Source organism: Anomaloglossus baeobatrachus, chromosome 5 (assembly GCF_048569485.1).
Source record: "Anomaloglossus baeobatrachus isolate aAnoBae1 chromosome 5, aAnoBae1.hap1, whole genome shotgun sequence".
Taxonomy (NCBI): domain Eukaryota; kingdom Metazoa; phylum Chordata; class Amphibia; order Anura; family Aromobatidae; genus Anomaloglossus; species Anomaloglossus baeobatrachus.
In genome coordinates this window covers 534596609-534623651 of record NC_134357.1, presented here as the reverse complement: position 1 = coordinate 534623651, position 27043 = coordinate 534596609, and the positions used below count along the sequence as shown (strand labels likewise).

Genomic DNA, 27043 nt, shown 5'->3' with positions numbered 1-27043 from the left:
TAATTCCAGCCCTTAGAGTCCCTTGTCCAATTACTTTTGGTCCCTTGAAAAAGAGGAGGCTATGCATTACAGAGCTATGATTCCTAAACCCTTTCTCCGATTTGGATGTGAAAACTCTCATATTGCAGCTGGGAGTGTGCACTTTCAGCCCATATTATATATATAATTGTATTTCTGAACATGTTTTTGTAAACAGCTAAAATAACAAAACTTGTGTCACTGTCCAAATATTTCTGGCCCTGACTGTATGTTTAGTAGTAACAGCTTAGATTTTCTATTTTAATGTAAGTTCTAAAATGCTTTGTTTCTCTTTTAATTATGTCTTTACTTTGGCTCTTTTTATTGTCCATTTCTTGTACAGTTTGCGATAATATATGGTTTCTCACCATGTGAGATTTTCTTGGTGTCCCAACGAAATATGAAGTTCAAGTAAAACATTTATCTTCTATATGGCTTCTCCATTGTAAGATTTGTGATGTTCAAAAAGATGGCATTCATCGGCAAAACATTTTTCATTCTGAACATGAAATGGCTTTTCCCTTCTATGTAATTTTTTGTGTTTAACAAGATATGCTTTATCTGCATAACATTTCCCACAATTTTAACATGAAAAAGGCTTCTCCTTAGTGTGTGTTCTTCCATGTGAAATAAGCTGTCCTTTCCTTGTAAAACATTTCCCACATTCTGAACATGAAAATGTAATTTCCTTCTCCGGTGAGTGAGATTTCCGTTTCTGGTGTCTAATAAAATTGGATCTATCTGAAAAACATTCTCCACATTCTGAACATGAAAAAGGCTTCTCCCCCGTATGAGTTCTTTTATGTGAAATAAGCTGTGTTTTCCTTTCAAAACTTTTTGTACATTCTGAACATGACAATGGTTTATTTTCTGTGTGAATTTTTTGATGTTCAACAAGATGTGTTTTAAATGAAAAACATTCCCCACATTCTGAACATGAAAATGTCATTTCCTTCTCCGCTAAGTGAGCTTTCCGTTTCTGGTGTCTAATAAAATTGGATCTATCTGAAAAACATTCTCCACATTCTGAACATGAAAAAGGCTTCTCCCCTGTATGAGTTCTTTGATGTGAAATAAGCTGCGTTTTCCTTGCAAAACATTTTGTACAGGCTGAACATGAAAATGGTTTCCTCCCTGTGTGAATTTTTCGATGCTCAACAAGATGTGTTTTAAATGAAAAACATTCCCCACATTCTGAACATAAAAATGTAATTTCCTTCTCCGCTGAGTGAGCTTTCCGTTTCTGGTGTCTAATAAAATTGGATCTATCTGAAAAACATTCTCCACATTCTGAACATGAAAAAGGTTTCTCTCCTGTATGAGTTCTTTTATGTGAAATAAGCTGCGTTTTCCTTGGAAAACATTTTGCACATTCTGAACATGAAAATGGCTTCTCCCCTGTGTGACTTCTTAGATGTTCAACAAGATGTGCTTTAAATGAAAAACATTTTGCACATTCTGAACATGAGTATGGCTTCTCACCTGTGTGAATTCTCTGATGTGTAATGAGTACTCTCTTCCGTGTAAAACATTTCCCACAGTGTGAACATGAAAATGGCTTTACACCTGAGTGACATCTCTGATGATCAACAAGATTTGTTTTATAAGCAAAACATTTTCCACATTCTAAGCAAGAAAAAGGCTTTGCCCCTGTGTGCATTTTCTGGTGCCTAACAATATTTTCTTTATATGTAAAACATTTCCCACATTCTGAACATGAAAAAGGCTTCTCCCCTGTATGTATTCTTTGGTGGCTAACAAGATATGTTTTACTTGCAAAACATTTCCCACATTCTAAACATGAATACGGCTTTTCCGCTGTGTGACTTTTCTGATGTCTAACGAGACTGAATTTATCTGCTAAATATTTCCCACAAACTGAACATAAATATGGTGTTTTCCGTGTGTGACTTCTCTGATGTCTAACAAAATGTGATTTATCTGCAATACATTTCCCACATTCTGAACACGAATATGGTTTCTCTCCTGTGTGAATTCTTTGGTGTAGAACAAGTTTTGATTTTCTTACAAAACATTTCCCCCATTCTGAACATAAATATGGCTTATCTTCTGCGTAAACTCTCTCATGTCCTAAAAGCCCCAATTTCTGGTTGAAATTTTTGTCACACTCTGAAGAAGAAATTTTTTTGTCCTTGGTTTGAATTTTTTGATGTGTAACAAAAGACCTTTTGAGGGAACAACTTTTTTCATATTCTACACTTGAAAATTGTTTCTTTGCTGTAAGAGCAGTTTGATTTTTAATGTATCTTTTGAGGGTTTTATCATTCTTAACAGTCTGTGATAAATCGGAAGATAGGACTTGTTTAAAAAGATCAAATGATAGTTCTTTGCTGTGAAGGGATGATGGAATATCTGGAGTAATGATATTCACTTCAGTTGTATCTTGTGTGATATAAACATCCTCTGATTTAAAAATTGAAGATGTCAGTTTTCCCCCTGATCTCCTCGTACAGTTATCTGCCAAGAAGACATATTATTTTACAATATCCTTTAAAATTAGATTTGTATAACATTTCTAGAATATATACATAGAAATTGCAAGTAATGGAGCAAAATTTAAATATTTATTAAGAGAAAAAAATGTTCACAATCCAACAATAGACCTCAGGGCAGGAACCACTAGAGCATGATGTTCAACCTTCTTTATTTGATCTGCTTACCAAATACTGAAATTATAAGCCACCAAAAACTGTTATGAAGGTCAAAAAGATACTGATAAAAAATTCTACTCTGCCCCTAGATAAAAAAAATACCACTATTGTCTGACATTTGGAAATGGAAAAATACAGTGTTTCCACATTACTGGTAGCTGAAAGTCTCTAAAATGTAGTATAGTTTCCATAAACCAATTCAACAACATCTGAGCTCCAAAAGACAAATGCCCCCCTCACTTCCGAGCCTTGCCATGTGCCAAAACACTGTTAGCGTCCACATGTTTAGCATTGCTTTAGTGGCAATAACCTACTTAAAAATTTAAGGTGTACGTGGCTCCAGAACCACAAGCTGGGCACTTTTTAATGGGTTCTAAAATGGCATATTGGGATTTTTCACTTTGCACATCCACTGTGTGCTAATTTCCATACAATTATTGTGGAGTCAAAATAGAGACTACTCTAATCAATGAATTCACTGAGAACAATGGATTAATTTTGGTGGGTTTTCTTCTTTTCCGATTCTCTGCTGTTCTGCCAGCTTAGGGTTCTGCAAATGATTCTCGCAAACTATTTCAGAAAAAACTGCGTTCCAATAGCCAAATGGTGCTTTTTCCCTTTTGAGCCCTGACAAGACCCCAAACAGTGGGATATTGTCAGATTCAGAAGAATTTGCAAGATATTTTGAGAAACTAAATTTCGTCACCCTTCATGCAGTGTCCCTGCTATAACTAATTGGATCAGAGTTTTCCTCATCATCATCTACACCTTGCATTTATGGACTTTGTTATGCTGATGACAGTGGTGATCATCATCCTTGTTGTTTTAGTCTAATGTAAGGAGGAGGATCTATGGTCGTGTTTCCCTTCCTGAAGACACCAATAGCGTCAATGCTGTGTAATGTAATGCATGATAGATAAGTGTTAAGACAGGAATTTATAATGTGTAAGATGTAAGACGTGTATAATGTCTTGATATTGTAATATGAAATGTTTCTGTATAATGTAAAGCAAAGCAATATTAAGTAGGATGTAAAAATGTAATGTATACAAATGTAATGTATACAAATGTAGGTAAAAAAATCTGGTCTGCCCAGCTACAGACTGTAGGGGAAGATGGAGTTAATGTTTTTTTGTCAAGAAATGCAGATTTGGTGCTGACATTTCTATAGAATATTCCTGCACCCAATCTACACTTCCTGGCAAATAAAAATACAAATGCATCAAAACACCATGCAGTTTTGATGTGATAGTGATGCGATGTTTTTACCAGGAGGTGTAGATTTGGTGCAGAAATATGGTGTAAAAATTTCAGCACCAAATCTGCATCTCTTGGCAAAAAAATTGCACACAAATGGTTTTCTGCCAGGAGGTGGAAATTTGGTGCTGAAATCTGATGCAGATGTCACTTTAGATGCTTGCTGTCACTTCAGATGGAGCAAAGTTTGAATTGTTGTGGGACTTTGTGTGGATTACATCAGACCTGTGTATTTTGGGGGTTAATAGTGGTGAAAGGGGGTGGAGGTTTTTGTATTTTATATCAAATAAAGGATTTTTATGGTGTTTGTGTTTATTACTTTTCACTTACAGATTAGTAAAGGGGGATCTCATAGTCCCCCATTATTAATCTAGGTGCTTAGTGGCAGCTGCGATTAACCCCTTATATTACCCCAATTGCACAGGCTGGTATTTTTAGGCTGGAGGAGCTCTATAAGCAGTTGTTGGCTTTGTCATGGCTGAGTATCAAAATTGGGGGGGAGGGAGACTGTTTTTTTTAAATTATTTATTTAAATAATCGCCAGATTCTGGACTCCATAGACTTATATGGGGACCGCAATCCGGCCAGATACCTGCAATCAATTCCAGGCTAGAACAGGTTGTTTTTTTTTTAACCTGGTTAGACTTTCGAATCCCTGGTATCGCAAACCCGCCAATCACTACTCATTATACAAGCAGGAAAAAAGAATTCAGATTTATTTTATTCTATTCAGTATTCACTCTGGCTTTTTGTTTTGGGGGAACATTTCCCTTTCATGAATTATTTACTGCAAAGCGAAATCTGTAAAGGCAAAATTAGTTCCCTATAAAAACATTAATCGATTTTCAGGACTTAATACATTTTGGGAATCAGATCTTGGATTTATCCTAAACAATGGGAAAAAGAGAATTTTGTTTACTTACCGTAAATTCTTTTTCTTATAGTTCCGTCTTGGGAGACCCAGACCTTGGGTGTTTAGCTTCTGCCTCCGGAGGACACACAAAGTACTACACCTAAAAGTGTAGCTCCTCCCTCTGAGCCTATACACCTCCTGGTGAGCCAGTCACAGCCAGTTTAGTGCAAAAGCTGAAGGAGAATAGCCACCCACAAGTAGAACAGAGCAAGAGCCGGAACAACCGGAGACTCTGTCCACGATAACAGCCGGTGAAAACACGCGGAACAAGGAAATTGCCAACAGGTAACAGGGAGGGTGCTGGGTCTCCCAAGACGGAACTATAAGAAAAAGAATTTACGGTAAGTAAACAAAATTCTCTTTTTCTTTATCGTTCCTTTGGGAGACCCAGCCCTTGGGACATTCCAAAGCAGTCCCTGGGTGGGAAATAAACAGAAAAACTAAGAAGTAGGCAGAACCTAACTTCACAAATGGGCGACCGCCGCCTGAAGGATGCGTCTGCCCAAGCTCGCATCTGCCGAAGCATGAGCATGCACTTGGCAGTGCTTCGAGAAGGTATGCAGGCTAGCCCAAGTGGCAGCCTGACAGACTTGTTGAGCCGTAGCCTGGTGCCTAAAAGCCCAAGAGGCACCGACAGCTCTGGTCGAGTGAGCTTTGATCCCCGGCGGGGGAGGCGCCTGCGTACTCTGGTAGGCGTCCGAGATGGTCGACCTAATCCAACGGCTTAGAAGCAGGGAGGCCCTTGCGCCGACCTGTGGTTAGCACAAAAAGAGAGGTGCACCGCCTAAGCGCAGCGGTGCGAGACACATAGATCCGGAGAGCACGCACCAGATCTAGAGTATGTAGAGCTTTTTCAAAGCGATGAACAGGGGCCGGACAGAAGGAAGGTGTTACGGTTGCTGCGAGCACTGGAGACTAAGTCCAGATTTCTTACTACTGCACATGTGCGAGCGCTGGAGACTAAGTCCAGATTTCTTGCTACTGCACATGTGCGAGCGCCGGAGACTAAGTCCTATCTTGGAGCCATTGCACATGTGCGGGTGACATCATCGCTGACACGAGGTCACATGTCTCTGACACCTTCTATGCCGATTGGTCGCTGGTCATGTGCTTGTGATGCCTTGCTCGGTGATAGGCCAGCATGACGTCACTCCTGTCGTTCTGGCAGCGGATTGGCTCTGGTGTCCTCCATCTTGGATGAGGCACAGAGTCTATATAAGACCCTGACACACGCCGCATGGCGCTCAGTCCTCTTGGTTCATGCATAAGAGTAGACGCTCTGTGCGCGTTCCTCTAGGCATTCCTCTGTCTATGCTAGGTGAGCGCTACCGGCAGGGTAGCGTTCTTATACCTTACAGCTTCGGCTGCTGTCCGTATCCTTACCTCTTAGGGGAGCGGACATAGGCAGGTGCCTGAGGCACATGGTCTGGCTGGGCCTTGTGGTTCGACTCGTAGGTGGACGTTGCCGCTAGGGTAACGTTCCTTATACTGCGTCTGGCAGTTGTTCGTATGCTCGCACACTAGGGGAGCGAACAGAGGTAGGAGCTTTGTGCGGCTTACGCTGCTGTTCGTCTCTTTTACACCACTAGAAGAGCGGACCTAGGCAGGTGCCATATCTAGTGGTTCGTGTCCTCGCACACTAGTGGAGCGAACGCAGGTAGGAGCTTTGTGCGGCTTACGCTGCTGTTCGTCTCTTTTGCACCACTAGAAGAGCGGACCTAGGTAGGTGCCATTTCGCACACATTGCCTTTGTCTCTGTGATTATTAACAGAGATCATTCCACACACCGTCCAAGTAAGGGAGGAATTGCTTTACTTACTTATTATATCCTTCTGTGAGTTAACAGAGGTATTGCACTCTGCCATAGTCTGCAGCAGAGTCTTTGCACGGTGGACCCTGATTGTCTGATACTCCTTTAGGTTATCAGACAGCCCCCCGTAACATTAGGACTGAGCCAAGGGTCTGGCAGTTATGGCAGAATATCAGCAGTTACACCGTTACATACAAGTACTTGAGTCACGGCTCAAGAGTATAGAGGATAAACCTCAGACCATGGTGACATCTGCACATGATCCTCGACTTGCTCTGCCAAACAGATATTCTGGCGATGCCAGATCATGTCGTGGTTTCATTAGTCAGTGTCAGATACACCTAGAGGTCAACTCTTCTTGCTTCTCTACGGAGAGGTCCAGAGTAGGCTTTATCATCTCCTTACTTAATAATAATAATTTTATTCATTTATATAGTGCTATTAATTCCACAGCGCTTTACATACATTGGCAATACTGTCCCCATTGGGGCTCACAATCTAGAGTCCCTATCTGTATGTCTTTGGAGTGTGGGAGGAAACCGGAGTACCCGGAGGAAACCCACGCAAACACGGGGAGAACATACAAACTCCTTGCAGATAGTGTCCTTGGTGGGATTTGAACTCAGGACCCCAGCGCTGCAAGACTGCAGTGCTAACCACTAAGCCACCGTGCCGCCCAAAGCCTTAGAATGGGCGACTCCCCTATGGGAGCGCTCTGATGTGGTTACTCTGAGACATCAAGACTTTCTTGATGCTCTTAAGGCGGTATTCATGGGTCCGCAGGTTACCCATGATGCGGCCCTGAGACTGTTAGATCTATCTCAGGGTTCGTTATCCACTAGTTCTTATGCCATTGCTTTTAGAACTCTGGTGGCAGAACTAGATTGGCCAGAGAAGGTGTTGATTCCTATCTTCTGGAGAGGGTTGGCAGGCTATGTCAAGGATGCTCTTGCTACTCGTGAGGTCCCTGCTTCTCTGGAGGACTTGATCACAGTAGCAACGAGGATCGATGTACGCCATAAGGAACGTAGACTCGAGGTCTCTTCCTCACGCCCTAAGCATCGGGCTATTCCAGTTGTTGAGGGTCCACTACCATCTTCCTCAGCATCTGAAACATCTCCCACTCCTATGGAGTTAGGTCATACGTCTTCCAGACTACGCAAGTCTGGTCCTCCTATATGTTACGTATGTCGTCAGGCTGGGCACTATGCCAACAAGTGTCCTAGTCGTCAGGGAAACTCCCTGGCCTAGTAACCATTAGAGGGGGGTTACTAGAGACGTCTTCTGCACCCTCTAAGTGTTGTATCCCAGGTCAGCTCTCGTTATCTGAGAATACATGGCCTATTATGGCTTTTGTGGATTCCGGAGCTGACGGGACTTTTGTGTCCTCAGGATTTGTAAAGGGACACAATATTCCCTCTATCATGTTAGAGGCGCCTATTCCTGTCCGTGTTGTTAATGGAACTATGTTGTCTGACTCTATTACATTGAGGACAGTTCCCTTGCGCCTTTCCCTGTCTCAGGGTCACATAGAGGAGATTTCTTTTCTTGTTTTGCCTGAGGGTATAGACGACATCCTTCTGGGTCTCCCATGGCTTCGGACTCATGCTCCTCACATTGACTGGGAGTCTGACAGCATTATTAGTTGGGGTTCGAAATGTCAGTCCCGATGTCTTCCCTTACCACCTAAGGTCATTGCGGTTGCATCTACTGATCTCTCTCCCATACCTACACCCTATCTGGATTTCGCTGACGTGTTCTCCAAACAGGGTGCTGAGGTTCTTCCACCCCATAGGCCGTATGACTGTGCCATAGACCTTATCCCAGGTTCGGTTCCACCTAAAGGCAGGGTTTACCCCCTGTCGATACCTGAGTCGGAGGCCATGTCGACTTATATAAGAGAGAGTTTAGAGAAGGGGTTCATTCGTAAGTCTGTCTCTCCCGCGGGAGCTGGGTTTTTCTTTGTTCAGAAGAAAGAGAGTGATTTGCGTCCCTGCATAGATTACAGGGGTCTCAACGCAATCACAATAAAGAACAAATACCCATTACCTTTAATTTCGGAGCTCTTTGACAGATTGAGAGGAGCTCAAGTTTTTACAAAGTTGGATCTGCGGGGTGCGTATAACTTGGTACGAATTCGAAAGGGTGACGAATGGAAGACCGCTTTTAACACCCGAGACGGTCACTATGAATACCTCGTCATGCCTTTTGGGTTATGTAATGCACCCGCAGTATTTCAGGACTTCGTAAACGATGTGTTCAGGGATTTACTGTTATCCTCAGTAGTGGTGTATCTGGACGACATCCTGATTTTTTCTCCTGATCTGGAGACTCATCGTCAGGATGTCGTTCGTGTCCTTTCCCGTTTAAGGGAGCACTCATTGTTTGCTAAACTCGAGAAATGTGTATTCGAGCAGTCCTCATTGCCTTATTTGGGTTACATTATCTCACAAGAGGGCCTGGCTATGGATCCTGCGAAGCTCTCTGCTGTCCTGCAATGGTCCGAACCTCATTCCTTGAAGGCGGTGCAACGCTTCTTAGGGTTCATAAATTATTACAGGCAGTTCATACCCCATTTTTCTACTTTGGTGGCCCCTTTGGTGGCCTTGACTAAGAAAGGTGCTAATCCCAAAGCCTGGTCTACTGAGACATCTCAGGCTTTTGAGGCAGTAAAAAGACACTTTTCAACTGCTCCCGTTCTTCAAAGACCCGATGAGAGTAAGCCCTTCCTCTTAGAGGTTGATGCCTCTTCAGTGGGTGCTAGTGCGGTCTTGTATCAAAAGAACGGTACAGGTAGAAAAAGGCCGTGTTTCTTCTTTGCAAAAACCTTTTCACCAGCAGAGAGAAACTATACCATTGGGGATAGGGAACTGCTCGCCTTGAGATTAGCCTTGGAGGAGTGGCGTCACTTGCTGGAAGGAGCGAAACATCCTTTCCAGGTCTATACAGACCATAAGAATCTGACGTACTTACAAACCGCTCAGCGTCTGAATCCTCGCCAAGCCCGCTGGTCCTTGTTTTTCTCCCGCTTTCACTTCTCCATCAACTATCTGTCTGGGAGTAAGAATAACAAGGCAGACGCCCTGTCTCGCTCTATGCTTTCTACCCAGGAGGAGATTGACGAACCTCGTCTTATCCTTCCCTCCAGGGTTTTTCATACGCTCTCCCCTGTGACGTTAGACCAAATCCCACCGGGCAAGACCTTTGTTCCGCCTGATCGACAGAATGATATACTGTCATGGGCCCACACCTCAAAGGTGGGTGGGCATTTTGGTATTAGGCGGACACGAGAGTTACTGGAGAGGTGGTATTGGTGGCCACACTTAGCCAGCCACGTCAAGAGATATGTCGGTTCCTGCTACTCGTGTGCTCGCAACCGTCCATTACGGCAGAGACCGGCTGGACTCTTGCATCCTTTACCAGTGCCAGATAGACCATGGGAGGTGGTAGGCATGGACTTTGTGGGTGATCTTCCATGTTCACAGGGACATAGATTTGTGTGGGTCATTACGGACCATTTCTCCCGGATGGTTCATCTCGTACCGTTATCGAGAATCCCATCTTCCAGGGTACTAGCCAAATTATTCCTCAAGCATGTCTTTAGGCTTCACGGGATGCCAGATCGTATCATTTGTGATAGAGGCCCGCAATTTACTTCCCGTTTCTGGCGAGATCTTTGTAGCCTTCTGCAAATTGAGTTGAATCGCTCTTCGGCATACCATCCGGAGACCAATGGTTTGGTTGAGCGTACCAATCAATCTATGATTATATACCTTCGACACTTTGTTGCTGAGAACCACGATAACTGGTCCTCCCTCCTACCCTGGGCAGAATTTGCCCTTAACAATTCGCTGGCTGAGGCCACTGGGCAGACACCGTTCGTACTCAATAATGGGCAGCACCCTAGGGTACCGGTACCGTTTCCCGCTGCTGCACCTCCTCCTCTTGTGGCCGACTGGGCAACTAATGCCAGAGAGGTTTGGGATCGGACTCAAGAGTCGATCCAAGCAGCTAAGGACCGTATGAAGACGGTGTCCGATCGGTTTCGTCGCCCGGCTCCTGTCTTTTCTCCAGGGGACTTTGTGTGGCTCTCTGCAAAACACGTGAGACTTAGAGTGAGCTCTGTCAAATTTGCTCCTCGCTTCCTGGGTCCTTATGAGGTTCTTCGACAGGTAAATCCTGTAGTCTACCAATTGAAGTTACCCGTCCATCTTAAGATTCATGACAAATTCCATGTCTCACTGCTAAAGCCGGCTATTTTACCTCACGCTCGTGAAGTGCACTCTCCTGCCTCTGATTCCTCTCGCTCTAGCTATGAGGTACGAGCCATAGTTGGTTCTAAGATGGTTAGAGGGCGCAGGTTCTTCTTGATAGATTGGGAGGGTTACGGCCCGGAACATCGCTCTTGGGAGCCTGAGGAGGCTGTCCATGCTCCCGACTTAGTTGCCGATTACCTGCGTTGCCGGGAGGGGGGCCCTTGAGGGGGAGGTACTGTTACGGTTGCTGCGAGCACTGGAGACTAAGTCCAGATTTCTTACTACTGCACATGTGCGAGCTCTGGAGACTAAGTCCAGATTTCTTGCTACTGCACATGTGCGAGCGCTGGAGACTAAGTCCAGATTTCTTGCTACTGCACATGTGCGAGCGCCGGAGACTAAGTCCTATCTTGGAGCCATTGCACATGTGCGGGTGACATCATCGCTGACACGAGGTCACATGTCTCTGACACCTTCTATGCCGATTGGTCGCTGGTCATGTGCTTGTGATGCCTTGCTCGGTGATAGGCCAGCATGACGTCACTCCTGTCGTTCTGGCAGCGGATTGGCTCTGGTGTCCTCCATCTTGGATGAGGCACAGAGTCTATATAAGACCCTGGCACACGCCGCATGGCGCTCAGTCCTCTTGGTTCATGCATAAGAGTAGACGCTCTGTGCGCGTTCCTCTAGGCATTCCTCTGTCTATGCTAGGTGAGCGCTACCGGCAGGGTAGCGTTCTTATACCTTACAGCTTCGGCTGCTGTCCGTATCCTTACCTCTTAGGGGAGCGGACATAGGCAGGTGCCTGAGGCACATGGTCTGGCTGGGCCTTGTGGTTCGACTCGTAGGTGGACGTTGCCGCTAGGGTAACGTTCCTTATACTGCGTCTGGCAGTTGTTCGTATCCTCGCACACTAGGGGAGCGAACAGAGGTAGGAGCTTTGTGCGGCTTACGCTGCTGTTCGTCTCTTTTGCACCACTAGAAGAGCGGACCTAGGCAGGTGCCATATCTAGTGGTTCGTGTCCTCGCACACTAGTGGAGCGAACGCAGGTAGGAGCTTTGTGCGGCTTACGCTGCTGTTCGTCTCTTTTGCACCACTAGAAGAGCGGACCTAGGTAGGTGCCATTTCGCACACATTGCCTTTGTCTCTGTGATTATTAACAGAGATCATTCCACACACCCTCCAAGTAAGGGAGGAATTGCTTTACTTACTTATTATATCCTTCTGTGAGTTAACAGAGGTATTGCACTCTGCCATAGTCTGCAGCAGAGTCTTTGCACGGTGGACCCTGACTGTCTGATACTCCTTTAGGTTATCAGACAGCCCCCCGTAACAGAAGGTAAGGTAATGTCCTGGTTAAGGTGGAAAGGAGAGACCACCTTAGGAAGGAAGTCCGGAGTCAGACGGAGAACCACCTTGTCTTGATGAAAGACTAAAAAAGGTGACTCCGAGGAGAGCGCAGCCAAATCAGAGACTCTCCTGAGAGAAGTTATGGCAACCAGAAAGGCCACTTTCTGTGAAAAACGGTACAAAGAAACCTCCCTAAGAGGCTCAAAGGGGGGTTTCTGCAAGACCGTGAGAACCAAGTTAAGGTCCCAGGGGTCCAAGGGCCGCCGGTAAGGCGGAATGATGTGAGACGCGCCCTGCATGAAGGTGCGGACCTGAGCCAGCCGAGCTAGACGCCGCTGGAACAGAACTGACAGAGCCGAAACTTGTCCCTTGAGAGAGTTGAGGGACAGTCCTAGCTGCAGACCGGACTGTAGAAAAGACAGAAGGGTCGGCAAGGAGAATGGCCAAGGAGGATGGCCGGTAGAGCGACACCAGGACAGGAAAATTTTCCAAGTCCTGTGATAGATCTTAGAGGAGGAAGACTTACGGGCCCGAGTCATAGTGGAGATGACTTCAGGGGGAATACCAGAAGCCGTCAAAATCCTGGACTCAAGAGCCACGCCGTCAATTTGAGAGCCGCAGAATTCGGGCGGAAAAACGGACCTTGCGAGAGTAGGTCTGGACGGTCCGGGAGATGCCACGATATCTCTACGGACAGTTGGAGTAGGTCCGGATACCAAGCTCGCCTGGGCCAGTCCGGTGCAATGAGGATGACTCGACGACCCTCCATTCTGATCTTGCGCAGGACTCTGGGCAAGAGAGCTAGAGGGGGAAACACGTAGGACAGACGAAACTGGGACCAGTCCTGAACCAGAGCGTCCGCGGCGAAGGCCTGAGGATCGTGGGAGCGAGCCACGTAAACAGGAACTTTGTTGTTGTGACGGGATGCCATTAGGTCCACGTCCAGAGTGCCCCATTTGCGGCAGATCGACTGAAATACTGCCGGGTGCAGGGACCACTCGCCACCGTCCACGCTTTGACGGTTGATATAATCTGCCTCCCAGTTGTCCACGCCTGGGATGTGGACTGCGGATATGGTGGACCTGGAGTTCTCCGCCCATTGAAGAATGCGTTGTACCTCCATCATTGCCAGGCGGCTGCGTGTTCCACCTTGATGGTTGATGTAGGCAACCGCTGTCGCGTTGTCTGACTGGACTCAAATGTGCCTGCCCGCCAGCAGGTGATGAAATGCTAGGAGAGCTAGAAGCACGGCTCTGGTTTCCAGCACATTGATTGAAAGGGCTGACTCGGACGGAGTCCAAGTGCCCTGTGCTCTGTGGTGGAGACATACCGCTCCCCAGCCGGATAGACTGGCATCCGTGGTGAGAATCACCCAGGACGGGGCCAGGAAGGAGCGCCCTTGGGACAGGGAGAGTGGCCGAAGCCACCACTGAAGAGAGCTCTTGGTCCGTGGCGACAGAGCCACTGACTTGTGTAAGGAGGAAGGCCGCTTGTCCCAACAGCGGAGAATGTCCAGCTGCAGGGGGCGCAGATGGAACTGGGCAAAGGGAACAGCCTCCATAGACGCCACCATTTGACCCAGCACCTGCATCAGACGCCTGAGGATATAACGGCGGGGCCTCAGGAGAGAGCGCACCGCCAACCGGAGTGACAGCTGTTTGTCTAAGGGCAACTTCACAAGTGCCGGCAGAGTTTCGACCTGCATCCCTAGGTACGTGAGACTCTGGGTCGGAGTCAGAGTGGATTTGGGAAGATTGACAAGCCACCCGAATTGGGCAAGAGTGGCGAGAGTGAGCGAGACACTCCGCTGACAGTCTGCGCTGGATGGAGCCTTGACTAGAAGGTCGTCCAGGTAGGAGAGCACTGCCAACCCCTGGAGGTGCAGAACTGCAATCACTGCTGCCATGACCTTGGTGAATACCCGAGGTGCCGTGGCTAACCCGAAGGGGAGAGCCACGAATTGGAAATGATCTTCTCCTATTGCAAAGCGTAGCCAACGCTGGTGTGAAACTGCAATTGGCACATGTAGATAGGCATCTCTGATGTCGATGGACGCCAGGAAATCCCCTTGGGTCATTGAGGCAATGACTGATCGCAGAGACTCCATGCGAAAGTGCCGCACCTGAACATGCTTGTTGAGAAGCTTGAGATCCAGGATGGGCCGTAAGGTACCGTCCTTTTTGGGAACCAGGAAGAGGTTTCAGTAAAAACCTCTGAACCGTTTCCGGGCGGGAACTGGTACAATTACTCCGTTGGCCTGCAAGGCTGCCACGGTCTGTGAGAAGGCGGCGGCCTTGGAGCAGGGGGGAGTTGAGAGAAAAAATCTGTTTGGCGGGCTGGAAGAGAATTGATATCTCTCACCCACTGATCGGAGACCTGTTGAAACCAAGCGTCGCCAAAGTGGGAGAGCCTGCCACCGACTAAGGACGTTGCTGGAGCGGGCAGAGAGTCACGAGGAGGCTGCCTTAGTGGCAGGACCTCCTGCGGTCTTCTGTGGACGCGCTCTTGAGCGCCAGCTGGATTTCTGGTCCTTAGCTGAGTTAGCGGACGAGGCGGAGGGCTTAGAGGACGACCAGTTGGAGGAACGAAAGGAGCGAAACCTTGACTGAATCCTACCCTGGGCAGGTTTCCTAGTCTTGGTTTGTGGCATGGAAGTACTCTTCCCGCCAGTAGCCTCTTTAATAATTTCATCCACCTGTTCACCGAACAGCCGGGAACCAGCAAAAGGGAGCCCAGCAAGGTACTTCTTTGAAGATGCATCTGCCTTCCACTCTCGAAGCCACAAGATCCTTCGGATAACGAGGGAATTAGCCGAAGCCACTGCAGTGCGGTGAGAAGCCTCTAGCATGGCAGACATGGCATAAGAAGAAAAAGCTGAAGCTTGAGAAGTTAAGGCAACCATCTCGGGCATAGATTCCCTGATGAGGGAATGCATCTCCTCTAGAGAAGTAGAGATGGCTTTGAGGGCCCACACTGCTGCAAAAGTTGGGGAAAATGCGGCCCCCGCCGCTTCATACACGGATTTGGCCAGAAGGTCAATCTGACGGTCAGTGGCATCCTTAAGGGAAGTGCCATCAGCCACCGACACAACGGTCCGGGCTGAGAGCCTAGACACCGGAGGGTCTACCTTTGGGGAGTGAGCCCACTCCTTGACCACCTCAGGTGGAAAGGGAAAACGGTCATCAGAACCACGCTTTGGGAAGCGTTTGTCAGGACAGGCCCTGGGTTTGGTCACAGCGGTATGAAAACTGGAGTGGTTAAAGAACACACTCTTTACTCTCTTAGGCGAGGTAAACTGGTGCTTTTCTGCCAGAGAGGGTTGCTCCTCTGATACTGGAGGGTTGAGATCCAGTACAGAATTAATGGAAGCAATCAAGTCACTAAGTTCTGAGTCACCCTCGGAAAGATCAATGGGGCACATGGAGTTAGCCTCCGAGCCCCCTGTAAAGGCATCCTCCTCATCCTGCGAGTCCTCAACCCTTGAATCAGAGCCGCGGGATGAGGGGGGAGAGGAAACCCTGCAGCGCCTCTTAGGAGGACGGGGTCTGTGTCATGATGATGAATCCTCTGTGAGCTCCAGTGGACGGAGGTCAGAGGATAGGGATCCTAAAGGACCCTTAGCAAGAGCATTAGAGGCACCCTGTGAAGGGGGCTGACACATATTCATCAAAGTCCTGGACAGAAGTCCCATGGACTAAGCAAATGACTGGGAGATAGACCTAGAGAAAGACTCTACCCAGGCTGGGAGTTCAGCCACAGGTGCAGAAGCAGCTTGAGAGACCCCTAGGGGTGAGACTCCAGGCTGAGGCACCTCCAAGTTAGAGCAGACATCACAATGTGGATAGGTGCTCGGTTCAGGCAGCAGGAGCTTACATTCAGCGCATGCAGTATAAAGCTTTGGAGCCTTGCTCCTCGTGTGAGACATGCTGCTGGAGTGGGGAAAACCGCTTCTACAAAGAGAATGAACCCCAGGGAGTATATTCAGAGGTCCACAATCAGAGACAGGCTGTGGCTTACCAGACCGCCGGAAGCGGTGTTGTGTGCCCTCCAGATCCCGAAGCCCGGACCCCCAATGCACAGCATTTCAGCAGGGATGCAGAGTGCAGGATGTCCCAGCGCAGAGTGAACCCTGTCCAAGAAAATGGCCGCCGGAGCGAAGAGAGGGGGCGGGACGGGGGCGTCCCTGTAGGAAAGCGGGATCTGGAGGGCCATAGAGGCCTGCAGGGGGGGAGTCACGCACAAGCAGTGAGGAGTGTCCCTCCCCTGTGCAGGACGGCCGCCGGGAGGAGCCGTGCTTGTCCCTCTGCATGAATGACATGCGAGGGCAGGTAACAGAAACTAGGCCTCCGGCGAAGCCGGGGCCTAAATTTGAGCAGCGAGGCTGACGCGCAGGCACCATCGGCGCGGATCTTGGGCGAAAAGCCAGAGGACCCGCCAGAAATGTCAAAACAAATACAGCAAACACACTCTCCCCACACAATAAAGGACAGGGACCCCCAACATATGAACGTCTCAGGTACTTAGCTGCTGAGACGCAGGGCCAGGTCCCTGGGGATGAGTGCTCCGGTCCAGCAGGGACCTCAAGGGGCTGTGGACGGAGACCGGTCTCCTGCCAGGCATGGAGACCGCGCTGGCTCCCACTTCAATCCAGAGCCCAGGAGGGATGGTGAAGGAGCACGGCATGTAAGGCTCCAGCCTTGGAAATCAACCTTACAACACCACCAACACAGTGGGGTGAGAAGGGATATGCCGGGAGTCCAGACGTGGACCCGCACTTCTTCAATCTTTTTCAAAAAAAAAAAAAAAAAAAATCATATGAGAATGCATGTGTGGATGTATGTCCTCCTGAACACAAAGCGATAAACTGGCTGTGACTGGCTCACCAGGGGGTGTATAGGCTCAGAGGGAGGAGCTACACTTTTAGGTGTAGTTCTTTGTGTGTCCTCCGGAGGCAGAAGCTAAACACCCAAGGTCCGATAAAGAAATAATTGTTGATGACAGGCTGAATATTGTTTTGACATTTTATTCTTCATTTTCATTTAGATTTTTTTAATTTATAGGAGTCAAGATGGATTCACTTATTATTTGCAAGGGAAAGTATTGTACAAAACTGGACAACTAAAAATATCCTTTTTCTGAGGGAGTGGAAGTTAGGTAAGGGACTAAATAGGAAAAAAAAGATTCTCTTCCTTGTATTCATGTTTCGACAATTTATATATCACTATTTAAAGGAGAAAGGAAAGATTGAAGAAAAAAAAGAAATTCACACATGGCTCTCACTGCACATGGAATGGGCGATTCCTCATAAAATAAAGGCCCACCACATGAATTCAATTTTCTTTCCTTGATTTTCTAATTTCTTAGCAGATTCTATGTACACTGTTATTTGTCTTTGCAGTTTAGAGATCTAGGCAACTGTCAGTGTCTTCTAATTCCAGTGAGTAGTGTGGATCCCTCAGACTCTAAGATCTGAGCAAAACAGAGTTTCGAGGGGAGCAACATGTATTGGTTTAGCAGGAGAATGGTGACTACTTGATTGTGATGTGGCCGGACTACACTGCAGATAAACCAAACACATATGGTGACTAAAGGGGGCTTTACACGCTGCGACATCGCTAATGCGGAGTCGTTAGGGTCACGGAATTTGTGACACACATCTGGCCGCATTAGCGATGCCGTTGCGTGTGACACCGATAAGCGATTTTGCATTGTTGCAAAAACGTGCAAAATCGCTAATCGGCGACATGGGGGTCCATTCTTAAAAATCGTTACTGCAGCAGTAACGAAGTTGGTCCTCGTTCCTGCGGCAGCACACATCGCTGCGTGTGACGCCGCAGGAACGAGGAAGCTCCCCTTACCTGCCTCCCGGCTGCTATGCAGAAGGAAGGAGGTGGGCGGGATGTTACGTCCCGCTCATCTCCGCCCCTCCGCTGCTATTGGGCGGCGGTTCAGTGACGCTTCAGTGACGTCGCTGTGACGCCGCACGGACCGCCCCCTTAGAAAGGAGGCGGTTCGCCGGTCACAGCGACGTCGCCGGACAGGTAAGTATGTGTGACGGCTCTGGGCGATGTTGTGCAGCACGGGCAGCGATTTGCCCGTGTCGCGCAACAGATGGGGGCGGGTACCCACACTAGCGATATCGGGACCGATTTCGCAGTGTGTAAAGTAGCCTTAAGAAGCTTCTGTGACTTCTCTACATGTAGTGGTTACTACTCACCTGGCCGGTTATCTGTAGGAATCTCCTCTTTACACCGCTCATCATCCCTGACATAGGTCTCTGCATTCTTAATATGGGTTAGATCTTCACCCTGAAACAAATATTGTAAAAGTCACAGACAGATGGAGGAGTCACATCTATGATCAGCTCTAATCCTGCCATCTCCACCATTCTCATTACACAAGTATAAAACATATAATACTGGGGGATAAAACAAGACTGAACACAAGACTTTCACAGCTGTCTACACATCATAGCGAGAATTCATGACACCTTCTCTCCATCTACCTGATGATCCTGAGGAACATTGGGATTTTCTTGTTTACAGTCCTGTGGGAGAAGAGGACGGGGACATCTCTCTGGTGTTGTCTTCTTACTGAATAGAACTGGAGGAAACACATACAGGGACTGAATTCATTATTTACATACAATAATTATAGGCCGTGTGTATTTAGTCCTGTCTATTACCTGGTGATGTGAGAGGCTGGGGATCCTCCATCTTGATGTCCTTGTACAGATCTTTGTGTCCTTCTAAATATCCCCACTCCTCCATGGAGAAATAGATGGTGACATCCTGACACCTTAAAGGAACCTGACACATACAATAACACTGTCATCCCCCGATCCCTTCATAGCGTTACTGTATAATGTCCCAGCATTCCCAGCACTCTCACCTCTCCAGTCAGCAGCTCAATCATCTTGTAGGTGAGTTCTAGGATCTTCTGGTCAATGATGTCCTCATGTTTCAGGGGAGGCCTCATGATTGGGCTCAGGGGTCTTCCCCATCCCTCAGACACAGGGTCCTGACAGTGCTCATTAGAGGTCTTCTTTACTACTGTGTAATCCTGGTTATGGAGAGACACATTAATAAATCTCACTACAGACATTTCCAGAGTCCTCACCTCTCCAGTGCTGTCCATCTATTATTCCCATAGATAAGAATGATGTAATGTGACGTCATCAGAATCTCTCACCTCTCCAGTAAGCCGGAAGAGGATCTCTAGGGTGAAGTGTAATATCCTCTCCACCATCTTGTCTCTATCACTATCTATCCTGGAAGGGTCAATCAGGAAAATCCTCTTATATAGAAGATGATCTGATATTGTAGGAACCTGGATGGGGAAAAGATCCACTGATGGTAACTTATGCTGAGGCAGTTTGCAAACCTTGATGCACTATTACATGACATTCACTGAAGGAATTCAAAAGTTGGATTGTTAACAGATCACGATCACACACACACATACACTCATGAGTGCGCGCGCAAACACACACACACACGCATACACACACTCACCACATCCGGCGATACCGATTGTCCAGCCGGTAGAGGATCATGGAATGCAGTGCAATGGCATGCGAGCACCTGTGGTGGAATGCATAGAGTACCTGCGGTGGAACACATTGATGCGTTCCGCCGCCGGGTACTTCATGCCAACTATTGTGAGAAGCTTGTGGAAGGATATCCAAAACGTTTCACCCAAGTCTTAGGGGTATTTTACACGTTGCGACATCGCTAGCATCACCTAGCGATGTCCAGCGCGATAGCACCCGCCCCCGTCGGTGGCACGATATGTTGTGATTGCTGCCGTAGCGAACATTATTGCTATGGCAGCTTCACACGCACGTTCCTTGTCGGCGACGTCGCGGTGACCGCCGAACAATCCCTACTTCAAGGGGGAGGTGCGTTCGGCGTCACCGCAACGTTACTAAACGGCCAGCCAATAGAATCAGAGGGTCGGAGATGAGCGGGACATAACACCCCGCCCACCTCCTATCTTCCGCATTACCGGTGGACGCAGGTAAGGAGATGTTTGTCGTTCCTGCGGCTTCACACACAGCGATGTGTTTTGTTGCAGGAGCGACAAACAACATCGTACCTGCAGCTGGAGCAACATTATGAAAATGAACGACGTGACACAGATCAGCGATTTTTAACTGTTTTGCGCTCGTTCATCGTCGCTCCTAGGATTTACACATTGCAATGTCGCTACCGGCGCCGGATGTGCGTCACAACAACCGTGACCCCGACGGTATAGCGGTAGCGATGTCGCATCGTGTAAAGCCCGCCTTACAATGTAAGGGCAATGGTACCAAATACTAATGAAATGGATGTAAACTTTTGACTTTTAAAAGTAATAAAAATGCCTTAAAACCATTCTCTCTCATTATTTTAGCATTTGGCAAATATAAATCATTTTGGTTCCTAATTGATCAAAACAGTTAAGGTCTATTCTGATTTCATATCAAATAGACGAAAAACATGCAGATGTCTCTTGTTAGATAGTGGATGTAAACTTCCGGTTTCAACTGTACATGACTCATGTTTGTGATAAATTTACTGTAGTAATATGGTAACATCAATACTTATATCATATAGCTGAAGAGCAGCACATAATCATTTCAACTAAAAGCTTACATCCTTTGATCAGGAATAGAACAGACATTTATAGGACATTTCATAACTTTCCCAAATTCTTATGAAAAAATATTTATCACATACTGATTTGAACCGCTGTAACCAATTTATTATGTATTTTAGGAGTCGGTCCATTTTATACTGACTCTGACTCCACCAAAATGGACTCCAACTCCACAGCCATGGTGGGAAGTACATGGGTTATTAAAAACCAATGCAGACATTTTGGAAAGGGTTCTTCTCTGAGAGGTCATATCCAGTAAACATGTGCGGAGTACCAAGGAAACAAGTGGCTCCAAAGCGCCTCCCATGTGCCAAGCCAGCACCAGGCCTAGTAACAAAGAACAGATAACTGATTTATATGTACATCTGCTTGCACTTATATCTTCCTTGTATCTGCATTTCTGACCCTAATCTCTGTAAATTTTTCTCGTGTATAGTGTATTATCTAGTGTTCCCTTAAAGTGATTAAATATATAATTTAATCCTGGGTTGTTCTTTTATATCCATTCACGAATCTCATGTCCATGTGCTCGGTTTTGTATTACATGCTACCTGGGCTGGATTCTGGCCCGATATAATCCTGCTATGGACCAGGCTTATATCTAATGAGGAACTGGTGGTAGACTACCTGGCTGGCAGGACCCTGTTTCACTGGGGTAAGTGAAAAGGGTCTGTCGCCCTGTCCATGTTGTGAGTGACTAGGGTGTCACGCCGGAGGTTGTGCGGCCCAATCTGCCTCTTTGTGATTGCGTGAACAGGCGGTGTAAGTGTAACACTACGCTAAGTTGACCTTATGTACCCCTTGGTGTGCGTAACGTCACATTGGTGGAAGTGACAAGGCCGTATCATGTGGCTCCCACATGTTAGAGATGTCAGGGTGGGGCTGTGAGGTGCGGTGTCGTCACAGATTGATGAACAGCGATGGGATGTCTGTGTGAGTCCTCCCCTGGCTGTTTGTCACACACATCATAAGTTCTAGGAGTAGTAAACCTAGGAGAGTCCCTCGTAGAGAAGGTTCTGGGTGTACTTATGGATCACAGACTAAATAATGTCATGCGATGTTAATCAGCAACTTCTAAAACCAGCAGCATACTATCATGTCTTAAAAGAAGAATAAACTCACAGGACAGGGAACCACAAAACTGAGAAGTGGCATGGAGGATCTTAGATATGAGGAAAGACTAAAGGCCCCGTCACACACAGAGATAAATCTTTGGCAGATCTGTGGTTGCAGTGAAATCATGGACATATTGTTAATTTGTACACAGCCACAAACCTGGCACTGATTGTCCACAATTTCACTGCAACCAGAGATCTGCCAAAGATTTATCTCTGTGTGTGACAGGGCCTTAAAAGAAGTTCATTTTTTAAGTCTTAAGAAGAAATGTCTAAGTGGGAGCATGATTAACTTGTACAAGTACATAAATGCTCATACAAAAAAAAAAAATAAATAATGAAACATTTCATCTATGTGTACAAATAAAAGTACAATTTCCAGAGCAGACAAGCCTTATTTACCAAGTAATCTGAGGTGTAGATAGGTGTTCGACTCGGGGGGTGGGGGAGGGGGGGGGGGCTTTGCGAACCTTTTGAATGGGCCGATAGCCAGGTAACTATGTTTACACCTCTGTTACTGTCTGCGCCTCTCTATCCCACACAGTCTGTACCCTTCTGTCACAGCCTGCACCATTCTGTCACGCCCTGCATCTCCTCTGGCATAGTCTTCTCCTCTGTCACCCTCTGCCCCCCCTCTATGACATTCTGTCTCCCTCTGTCACAGCCTGCCTCCCTCTGTCACAGCCTGCCCCCTTCTGTCACAGCCTGCCCCCTTCTGTCACAGCCTGCCCCCTTCTGTCACAGCCTGCACCCCTCTGGCATAGTCTGCACTCCTGCCAGCCTCTGCCTCCCTCTGTCACAGCCTGCCTCCCTCTGTCACTGCCTGCACCCCCTCTGTCACAGCCTGCACCCCCTCTGTCACAGCCTGCACACCTTGTACCACTCTGTCATACCCTGAACCCCTCTGTCACACCCTGCCCCCTTCTGTCACACTCTGCCCACCTTTGTCACGCTCTGCTCCAACTCTGTTACACTCTGCCCTCCCCTCGGTCACACCCTGCACCCCACTGTCACACTCTGCCCTCCCCTCTGTCACACTCTGCCCTCCCCTCTTGTCACTCTCTGCCCTCCCCTCTTGTCACTCTCTGCCCTCCCCTCTTGTCACTCTCTGCCCTCCCCTCTTGTCACTCTCTGCCCTCCCCTCTTGTCACTCTCTGCCCTCCCCTCTTGTCACTCTCTGCCCTCCCCTCTTGTCACTCTCTGCCCTCCCCTCTATCACACTCCGCCCTCCCCTCTATCACACTCTGCCCTCCCCCCATGTCCTCCTCTTCCCTCATTATCTGGCATGTGCCCTCATCTTTTACAACTTCTTTATCTCCTGGCTCTTCCCACACAGGACACATGGGTATGAAATCATCGCAGGTCCTGCAGGCTCAACCATTTTCTTTCGTGTAGGCAGGAAGCAGATTAGAGCCTCCCTGCCTATGCAGCGCTCATGTATTAAATCCCCTCTACCTCCCCTTGAGAAAAACAAATAAAAAATAAAATTGCTGGATTTGATAGTTGGCCGTGCAAAGGTAGATGGGGTTTTAAAATAAAACAAAAAACTCATGTTTGAACATACCCCTGGGTGGCAGTAGCTCTGAGTGGGCCCCTCTAGGTCATGGGCCTGGGGCAACCGCCCCCTCTCCACCCCAGTACCTACGCTACTGAATCTGAGGACTAGTCTACTTCCAGAGCAGGTCATCAGAGGAACCATTGATGGTTTCAAAAAAATATTTAGATGCTTTAGGAAAAAAAAAATTATGGCCATATGTAAAGTTCTTAAGTGAATGTTTACTTCAGTGGATTGACAGTTTGGATGAGGAGGGAAAGGTTCTGTTCTAGAGAAAACCAGGTCATACACTGTGGTTGTGTTTATACTCCGTCATTTTATTGTTTCTCATTCCTCTGTCAAACTTGATGGGCATTTGTCTTTTCTCAATCATATAAAGTTTCTCATTTATTTTATAATTAGTTGATAAATGTTGTCTATGGGACAACCCCTTTATAAATTTTCTCCTCATCGCAAAAAACTTAAAGGGAGTCAGTCAGCAGAAAGTGACTGTTCAAACTAAGCACAACACCTTGTAGATGACACAGCCCTTATAAAAAAAAATGTACTTCTAATACCCCATACATATTAGACTAATGTCTACTAAACTTGTCAAAACCGGACAACAACCTAATGTGTATGGGCGCCTCCCAGATCAGATTAGGTTGGGGAGAGAAAGGATCCAGCGTGTCTGATTCTGTGTTGACAATCATTTTATTCTCTGAGACATAACCTGCCGCCAGAAAAGTCTGACTTCGCTTCTCTTATAGAGAACACTGGAGAGCTCGGCTGAGACTAACATTCCTGTAAATGGTGGATTTAAGAGATAGATCTGATAGCCGAAGGCTGGGGGGCTCTAGTGGCAAAATCTGTTGCTGTGTTTGGCAAAAATTGTTTTGTATTTATCACAATAATGAGGTGCTCAGTGCCAAACCACCAAATGATGTCCAAACGGGGCAAACATTTACCAGATGCATCTGGGTTTATACACAGACTAATATACACATACACATACACATACACACGTACACTGTCACAGACAGATGGAGAAGTCCCATCTATGATCAGCTCTAATCCTGCCATCTCCACCGTTCTCATTACACAAGTATAAACATATAATACTGGAGGATAAAACAAGACTGAGCACAAGACCTTCACAGCCGTCTACACATCATAGGGAGATTTCATGACACCTTCTCTCCATCTACCTGATGATCCTGAGGAACATTGGGATCTTCTTTGCAGTCCTGTGGAAGAAGAGGACGGGGACATCTCTCTGGTGTTGTCTTCTTACTGAATAGAACTGGAGGAGACACATACAGGGACTGAATTCATTATTTACATACAGATAATTATAGGCCGTGTGTATTTAGTCCTGTCTATTACCTGGTGATGTGAGGGGCTGGGGAACCTCCATCATGACAACTTTATACTGTTCTTTGTGTCCTTCTAAATACTCCCACTCCTCCATGGAGAAATAGACGGCGACATCCTGACACCTTATAGGAATCTGACACATACAATGATACCGTCATCCCCGATCCCTTCATAGCGTTACTGTATAATGTCCCAGCATTCCCAGCAGTGTCACCTCTCCAGTCAGCAGCTCAATCATCTTGTAGTTGAGTTCTAGGATCTTCTGGTCACTGATGTCCTCATGTATCAGGGAGTTTGGTGGAGGTCCTGTGATTGGGCTCAGGGGTCTTCCCCATCCCTCAGACACAGGGTCCTGACAGCGCTCTCTAGAGGTCTTCTTCACTACTGTGTAATCCTGGTTATGGAGAGACACAGTAATAAATCTCACTCCAGACATTTCCAGAGTCCTCACCTCTCCAGTTCTGTCCATCTGTTATTCCCATAGATAAGAATGATGTAATGTGACGTCATCAGAATCTCTCACCTCTCCAGTAAGCCGGAAGAGAACCTCTAGGGTGAGGTGTAATATCCTCTCCACCACCTTGTCTTTGTCCTTATCCATCCTTGATCAGGAGAATTCTCTTATATAAAAGATCTCCAATGAGAGGATCCGATATTGTAGGAACCTACTGTAACTGGAAAAAAAAATAAGCCAATGTAAAGCTGGGTTTACACACTGCAACATCGCAAAGGACATCGCTGTAACGTCACCGGTTTTGTGACGTAACAGCGACCTCCCTAAGTCTCTGCTAAGTCGCTGGTGAGCTGTCAAACAGGCAAACCTGGCCAACAACTCAACAGCGATCCGGACCTGCAGAGCGACCTAGCTGGTTGTTGGGGACGTTGATAAGCAGCCTTTTGAAAGGGAAGTTGCTAACAAAGTCGCTGCAAAGTCTTCACACACTGAAACTTCATGCTGCACAGCGGGAAACAAAGGACCTAGGAATGGTCCTGAACGATTTGTAACGATTACAACTTCACAGCAGGGGCCGGGTCGCTGATAGGTTTCACACACTGCAACATCGCAAACAACATCGCTATTGCGTCACAAAACCGGTGACGTTACAGCGATGTCGTTTGAGATGTTGCAGTGTGTAAACCCAGCTTAAAATATAACAGTGTAATAATCCAATTACTAGAGATAAGGGGAAACATAAGAGGAGATAAAAAAAAAATCTATATATTATCTAGGCATCGTCTACAGCAGTAAGTGTTAATTGGAACCTGTCACCAGATTTGGAGACTATAATCTGCGGCAACCACCAGTGGGCTCTTATATACAGCATTCTAACATACTGTATATAAGAGCCCAGGCTGCTGTGTAGAACGTAAAAATCACTTAATAATACTCACCTTCGGGGCAGTGCAGTGCTGACTGGTCGAATGGGTGTCTCCATTCTCCGGCATCGGCACCTCCTCTTTCGGCCATCTTTGTCTTCCTTCTTCTGAAGCCTGGGTGCATGACGCGTCCTACGTCATGCACACTATCCGGCATTGAGGTCCTGCGCAGGCGCACTACAATACTTTGATCTGCCCTGCTCAGAGGTTCCTGAGCAGAAGAAACTATATATAACCCTTAAAATTATGTACTTTATTAATACTCATTAAAATCCACAACCCTTGTGCAAAATATTTCAAAGGGAAAAATAAAGGGAGGAAGGTAAGATGCTCACCCTTTAAGATAGCCCTCCCTCCTGTCCACTACCTACCGCGGGGGTCGGCACCCTGATACCTGCGAAAATGGCGCCCCCACTCGGCGGTGGCTGTCCCTGTAATGACCCTCAATGAACCCTCAATAAGATGATGAAAAATAGATAGGGTTAAGAGTTATACACAGGGTACAATCATTCACAGTGGACAGGTAAAATAGAACAGCTGCACATGAACCTCAGGTTTAGACCAACCTCAAATATCACTGGTGATTCTAGGGGTAATGATACAGACCGATAGATAAATCCAATATTCTGGATATATGGTACCACTGGTGATTCTAGGGGTAAAGATACAGATCAATAGATAAATCCAATACAATGGATATATGGTCCTATATAACCCCAAAAA

General features: G+C 46.9%; 1 protein-coding gene across 1 annotated transcript; it reads right to left on the bottom strand.

Moving 5' to 3' along the window:
* Nucleotides 1–257: 257 nt before the first annotated feature.
* LOC142312114 (uncharacterized) lies at nt 258–25613 on the bottom strand. The gene is made up of 10 exons (XM_075350996.1): nt 25467–25613; nt 25158–25337; nt 24953–25076; nt 24775–24869; nt 19469–19606; nt 19169–19339; nt 18963–19086; nt 18783–18880; nt 18495–18585; nt 258–2496 (listed from the first exon to the last, which is right to left on the bottom strand). Exons 1-10 carry the CDS (start codon nt 25542–25544, stop codon nt 602–604), a joined length of 2994 nt encoding a protein of 997 aa, XP_075207111.1. The 5' UTR covers nt 25545–25613; the 3' UTR covers nt 258–601.
* Between the last annotated feature and the right edge of the window lie 1430 nt (nt 25614–27043).

Coding starts and splice junctions, on each gene's coding strand:
- LOC142312114 (XM_075350996.1), bottom strand. CDS start 25,544: ATGGATAAGGACAAAGACAAGGTGGTGGAGAGGATATTACACCTCACC. Junction 24,870..24,952: donor CCAGCCCCTCACATCACCAG/GTAATAGACAGG, acceptor TGTCTCCTCCAG/TTCTATTCAGTAAGAAGACA. Junction 19,087..19,168: donor TTGAGCTGCTGACTGGAGAG/GTGAGAGTGCTG, acceptor TGTATGTGTCAG/GTTCCTTTAAGGTGTCAGGA.